Raw genomic sequence first — 7,294 nt, 5'->3', positions numbered from 1 at the left:
ATTCTTTACAAACTATTCCAAAAGATTGAAACAGACGCAAATCTCCCAAACTCATTCTAGGAAGCAAACATCATCCTGATACCAAAACCAGGTGAAGGTACAACCAAAAAAGAAAAATACAGGCCAATATCCTTGATGAATATAAATGCAAAAATCCTCACTAAAATACTAGCAAAAAGAATACAGCAACACATACATAAAATTATTCACCATGATCAGGGGGGATTCATCCCAGGGAGGCAAGGTTGGTTCAACATACGCAAATCAATAAATGTGATATACCATATTAATAAAATCAAACACAAGGTCCATATGATCATCTCTATAGATGCTGAAAAAGCATTTGATAAAATTCAGCACTCATTCATGACAAAGACCCTCTATAAGTTAGGTATAGATGGAAACTATCTCAACATAATTAAAGCCACATATGGCAAACCCACTGCCAATATCATCCTGAACCGGGAAAGGCTGATAGCTTTTCCTCTAAGAACAGGAACTAGACAAGGATGCCCACTCTCACCACTCCTATTCAGCATAGTATTGGAAGTACTAGACAGAGCAATCAGAGAAGAGAAGGAAATAAAGGGCATCCAGATTGGAAAAGATGAAGTCAAACTGTCCCTGTTTGCAGATGACATGATCATATATATCGAACAGCCTAATGCTTGTGCAAAAAAACCTTGGAGCTCATAAATGATTTCAGCAAAGTAGCAGGATACAAAATCAACACACAAAAATCAGTAGCATTTCTATTCTCCAATAGTGAACATGAAGAAAGAGAAATCAAGAAAGCTTGCCCATTTACAACACCCACCAAAAAAATTAAATACTTAGGAATTGAGTAAACCAAGGATATGAAAAATCTATATAATGAGAACTACAAACTACTGCTGAGAGAAATTAGAGAGGATATAAGAAGATGGAAGATATCCCATGTTCTTGGATTGGAAGAATCAACATTGTGATAATATCCATACTACCCAAAATGAAATACAAATTCAATGTAATCCCCATCAAAATTCCAAGGACATTTTTCTCAGAAATGGAATTATCCAGACATTTATATCGAATAAAAAAAGACCACACATACCCAAAGCAATGACTAGCAAAAAAAATAAAGCTGGAGGAATAATACTACCTGGCTTTTAAATATACTACAAAGCTATAATAACCAAAACAGTATGGTACTAGCATAAAAACAGACACACTGATCAATGGAATAGAATAGAGAATCTAGAAATCAACCCACACACCTACAGCCATCTGATCTTTCACAAAGGCACCAAGCCTATACACTGGGCAAGAGACTGCCTCTTCAGCAAAAGGTGCTGGGAGAACTGGATATAAATATGCAGGAGAATGAATCTAGAACCATACCTTTCACCATACACTAAAGTCAACTCAAAATGGATTAAAAATTAAATATACACGCTGAAACAATAAAGCTTCTTAAAGAAAACATAGGAGAAATACTTCAGGAATTAGGACTGGACACAGACTTCATGAATATGACCCCACAAGCACGGGTAACCAAAGGAAAAATAAACAAATGGAATTATATCAAACTAAAGAGCTTCTGCACAGCAAAAGAAACAATTAACAGAGTTAAAAGACAACCAACAGATTAGCAGAAAATATTTGCAACATTTGCATCTCACAAAGGATTAATATCCAGAATATACAAGGAACTGAAACAACTACAAGGAAAAAACAAGCAACCCAATTAAAAAATGGGCAAAAGAGCTAAATAGGCATTTCGCAAGAGAAGATATACGAATGGCCAACCGACATATGAAAAAATGCTCAACATCACTCAGCATTCAAGAAATGCAAATCAAAACCACACTGAGATACCATCTCACCCCAGTTAGGATGGCTAATATCCAAAAGACTCTGAACAATAAATGCTGGCGATGTTGTGGAGAAAAAGGAACTCTCATACATTGTTGGTGGGACTGCAATATGGTGCACCTCTATGGAAAATGGTATACAGGTTCCTCAAATAATTGCAGCTTTATCTACCATATGACCCAGCTATCCCACTGCTGGGAATATACCCAGAGGAATGGAAATCATCAAGTGGAAGGTTTACCTGTTTCCCAATATTCATCGCAGCACTCTTTACAATAGCCAGGAGTTGGAACCAGTCCAAATGTCGATCATCAGATGAGTGGATATGGAAAGTGTGGTATATTACACAATGGAATACTACTCAGCTATAAAAAAGAATGAAATACTGCCATTTGCAACGACATTGATGGACCTTGAGAGAATTGTATTAAGTAAAAAAAGTCAGACACAGAAAGAGAAATAGCACATGTTCTCACTTATTGGTGGAAGATAAAAATAAATAAATAAATTCACACACACACAAAAGAAAAAAGCGGGGACCCAAACTGATACCAGCACATCAATGTTCACAGCACCATTACTCACAATAGACAAAAGGTGAAAGCAACAAATGTGTCAAATCAACAAATGCATGGATAAACAAAATGTGATCTATACATACAAGGCAATATTATTCAGCCATAACAGGAATGAGACTCTCAGCGCTGGCGCACGTCGCTGTGACATCGGGAGGCTGGTGCAAGGCGCCTGGCCAGCAGGCAGCACATGAACAGATTGCAGGGAGCTGGCCTGGAAGCCTGAGGGGCGGCGCCTCCTCTCTGGCCCAGGCCTGGTGCTCGGGGACCCAGGGAGGACTTCCGGGCGCCTTGCAGATCGTCAGCACTGAGAGTGGCTGTGGTGTGCTCAAACAACCAGAATCGGAGCATGGAGGCACACAACGTCCTCAGCAAACGAGGATTCAATGTCCGGTCCTTTGGAACAGCAACTCACGTGAGGCTTCCAGGATCAACACCCCACAAGCCGAATGTTTATGATTTCAGTACCACATATGATCAGATGTACAATGATCTTCTTAAGAAAGACAAACAACTCTATACAAGGAATGGCATTTTGTATATGCTGGACAGAAATAAAAGAATCAAGCCCCGTCCAGAAAGGTTCCAGAGCTGCAACGATGTGTTTGATCTGATCGTCACGTGTGAAGAGAGAGTCTACGACCAGGTGGTAGAACATCTGACTTTCAGAGAACAGGAGACCTGCCAGCCAGTGCACGTGGTCAACGTGGACATCCAGGACAACCAAGAAGAGGCCACCCTTGGAGCGTTCCTCATCTGTGAGATCTGCCAGTGTCTTCAGCTCGAGGAGGACATGGACAACAAGATGGAGGAGCTGCTGCGGGACTTGGAGAAGAAGAACGGCAAGACCTTTCTGCACACCGTGTGCTTCTACTGATGCTGCTGGCCACTCGTGGCTCAGCCTCCTGAAGGTATCTTCTTGAACTTCCAATTGTTAGGACTTTTTCCTTCCTAGTATTTCTTTTGGCTTTTAGGTATTGCCTCGGTAGACAGCACTGTTACTTGAATAACCTGTACATGTGAAATGGGAGGACATACATAAATACCAGATTAAAAACAAGTTTTTTTCTATGCCCCTCTTACTTATGAAAAAGACATAGAAAACGAAGTTTTTTTCTATAACCAAAAAAAGAAGAAAAAATAGTTTATAGTACATTTCCCCCAACATATGTGCGTCTGTGGTTGTGCCTGCCTTTCCCTTTTCTTCTCCCCTAACTGGCGGGACTGTAGAAATACCTGAATAAAGCCACGGGCTGCATCTTATTAGGAAACAACCTGGAATTGTCCAGTAAGTGGATGCTACCGGTCCAAAAAAAAAAAAAAGGGAAGGTGATTCTGATATATGCTACATATTTATGGGGTACAATCTGTTGTTTTGTTACATATATAATGTTGTGTAATAATCAGCCTAGGGTACTTAATGTATCAATCACCTCCTGCATTTATCATTTCTTTGTGGCAAAAACATTCAAGAGCCTCTTGTCTACCTACTGTGCACTATGCTATCAGGTACAGAGTTTTGTGTTTGAGAATAATTTTTTAAAGTTACGGGTATAGGGCTGGCCCGGTGGCGCACCGGAGAGTGCGCCGCTTGAGAGCACGGCGGTGCTTCCGCCATGGGTTCGGATCCCATGTGGAGACCGGTTCCCGCTCACTGGCTGAGTGTGATGCGGGCGCAACACCGAGGGTTGTGATCCTGTTACCGGTCAGTAAAAAAGACAAAAAGGAAAAAAAAAATAAGTTACGGGTATAGATAGTGCTACAGTCCAAATGTTTGTGTTGCTCTAAAATTCATATGTTTAACACCAAGGTCTGGGGTTCCATCCCCGTACTGGCTAGAAAAAAATAAAAGAATCTAAAGTTTATATGTTGAAACCTGACTTCCAAGGTGATGGTATTAAGAGGTGAAACTTTTGGGAGGTGATGAGGTCATAAGGTCTCATCCCCCATGAATGGGATTCGTACCTTTACAAAAGGGCTTGAGGGAGCCGGTTTGCTCCTCCCACCATCTCAGAATATGCTGTTTGTCCCTTCTGTCAGGTGAAAATACATAGAAGGTGCCATCATGAGGAACAACCCTTACCAGACACCAAATCTGCTGGTACCTTCATCTGGGACTTCTAGCTTCCAGAACTGTGAGCAATAAATTTCTGTTGCTATAAATGACCTGGTCTAAAGTATTTTGTTACAGCAATCCAAACAGACTAAGATGGTGATGAAGTTTACACAATGATGTGAACGTATTTAATGCCACTGAACTCCACACTTATATATGGTTAAAATGCTAAAGATTCTATGTATATTTTTTTTTAAAAAACTGAGATATCAGACTCTTTCCCATCAGATTGGGTGTGTACACACACACACACACACAAGCAAATCTGATAATACCCAACGTAAGGTCTGTATTTATCAATAGTCTCATACACTTCTAAGAAATGCCAAGATATTTTGGATGTAGGAGGCAAAGGAGCTGAAGAAAAAAGAAGCAAATATCAAAGGAGGGTGAAATTGGACCCAGTGTGTAATGTTAGTAGGTCAGCACTTGAATTGTAGACGGAAACAGTGAACACTTCCCAGTGGCAGGTCTAGGAACAAACATGACTAACGTTCAACTTTTAAATTAAGGTGTGTTTTTTTTCTTTTTGCTGTTCATCTCTGAGTTATATGGAAAAACCAATGTTTTTCCTTTTATTAGTGAAGAAAAACAGCATCTGTAAACAGCATTTATTTTATTTGAACAACACACAAGAAGAAAAATAACTCAGATTATAAGTCTATACATTTTTCTAACTGGCAAGAAAATTTACGTTGAGGCAAATGGTAATAAGGCCAATGAGGTAATAAAAAATGGGTTTGTTATCACGACGTCGTTTAGCAAATGTAATTTTCTATGACAAATTTGAAGTTGTATCATTTTTAACTTTAGAAATACAAACACATTTCTATAATAAACATTTAATATGTAGTTCCTATAGTAAATTTAAACACTAAGGTTACAGACTACAGCCTTTGTAGTTAAAAATTTCATATTACAGGCTCTCTTAACCATTAAAGACCAAACATACAATGGAAACTGTAGTTATATTTACAGAAAACAAATCATATATTCAGTCAGAGTTAAAGGAAAATCTTTATTCCCCTTGGCTTAAGGTTCTTCTTCCACTGTGCTCTTCACACTACCAAATGTAGCCACTCCATTTAGTCTTTCTTATCCCTTTGAATAATAAATACCCTAGGATTTTAAAGAATTTGTGACCTATGCTTTCATTTTAATTTTAATGAAGGTGGAACAAAATTATTCTTTAATTTATAGATATACATACATATAACTTACACAACACATCCTTTAATGCCTTTTTGAAAACATTTAATTTTTTAATGTATTTAAGGATGTTTTTTATTTGTTGTGATAGGTATAGTTAGTCGCTTTTAATCATCATTTTTTAGATGTAAAGAAAAAATCGTTTTTAGTACAATTTTGTTACCTGGAACAATTTTAGTTCTTAGTCTTTTAACATATTGCCCCAGACTAATTATACCAATACTAGGCTCATACTATGTGAAGGCTTCTATATTACTATGAGTGGTTATACAAGGGTACTTCAAAAAGTTCATGGAAAAATGCAATTAAATGATAATACAAACTTTCCCATAAACTTTTTGAAGACAAATTGTATTATGGATAAGTTCTGAATTACTTTTTAATGTATATGTGCCATGATTCATTAATACTGTCACATACTCCTTTTTACTGGATTAATTAATATTGAGATCCATATGACTTTACATTTTTTTCTTGTCATTTGGTCTGAGGAGTTGTCTGTGTTATTAGTCATCTGTAGTATACATAAGCCCTTTCTTTCCTCACTCAGAAAATTTAGTTAACTCCCATACTTAATACAGTTAAGGAAGCTTTTACTCAAAATTTTTCAAATGATATATTATCACACTAAGTGAAAGTTACTACATCATGGGAACATTTCTTTCGAAGTATGGGGAATATTGGGCCGGCCCGGTGGCGCACTGCTACAGTGAGCCAGCCCACCGAGGGTTCAGATCCCACATACAGACCGGTTCCCGCTCACTGGTTGAGTGAGGTGCGGGCGCAGCACCGAGGGTTGCGATCCCGTTGCCGGTCCCGGTCCGGTACGGGCACGACACTGAGGGTTGTGATCTGTTGCCCGACACGAAAAAAGACAAAAAGGAAAAAAAAAAAAGAAAAGAAAAAGAAAAAGAAAAACAGAAGTACTAAACGAAAAAAGACAAAAAGGAAAAAAAAAAAAGAAAAGAAAAAGAAAAAGAAAAACAGAAGTATGGGGAATATTGGCACAGGCACACATTTAGATATTTAAATCTCTAACATACTGATCGGCCATAAAGACAGTAGCACAGCCTTTAAGTCCTTGAACTTGTGAAACAAAAAGACATTAGCAGGAAGCAGATGAAAGCTGATCAATTTCATGAAGATTAACGTACTCACTCAGTTGTAGCCAGCCTCTTTCTCTCTGCATTGCCAAAGTCTCTTCTCCTTCCCTCCAGACATTTTTTAATTCTGAGATTCACCGACATAAACCAGCAACCTCTAGGGTGATTGTTATACACAGGTAAATTCATTGTGGTTATTCCCTAGAACATTGTTTTTGCCTGTCATGAGAGCAATTACGAATACATTCTTTTCTAAATATGCTAGTTTTATTTGCTTATGAGGAGACTGAACGTGAAGTTGGGGCTGAAGAAGGTTCTAGTTGGGTCCTGTGCCGACTGTTTCTCTGTTGGAAATACTCACAAATCTCTCCCTGACGTGTTATGCTGTACAATGCACTATGATATGAGAACTCGGGATCTTACATCCAATAAAGCAC

The 7,294-nt window shown here is 38.4% G+C and overlaps 1 protein-coding gene across 1 annotated transcript in view; it reads left to right on the top strand.

The window, feature by feature from the left end:
- Positions 1–2,727: 2,727 nt before the first annotated feature.
- Positions 2,728–7,294, top strand: part of LOC103595291 (RNA polymerase II subunit A C-terminal domain phosphatase SSU72-like) — a 15,220-nt gene continuing 10,653 nt past the window's right edge. Inside the window, exons 1-2 of the mRNA XM_008578654.1 lie at positions 2,728–3,340; positions 4,470–4,564. Of these exons, the coding sequence (XP_008576876.1) occupies positions 2,779–3,306 (528 nt within the window). The 5' untranslated portion in view covers positions 2,728–2,778 and the 3' untranslated portion in view covers positions 3,307–3,340; positions 4,470–4,564. The remainder of the gene's footprint in view (positions 3,341–4,469; positions 4,565–7,294) is intronic.

Source organism: Galeopterus variegatus, unplaced genomic scaffold (genome assembly GCF_000696425.1).
Source record: "Galeopterus variegatus unplaced genomic scaffold, G_variegatus-3.0.2 Scaffold1735, whole genome shotgun sequence".
Lineage (NCBI taxonomy): Eukaryota > Metazoa > Chordata > Mammalia > Dermoptera > Cynocephalidae > Galeopterus > Galeopterus variegatus.
The sequence above is the reverse complement of the archived record's forward strand: the minus strand, read 5'-3'. Positions and strand labels throughout refer to the sequence as shown.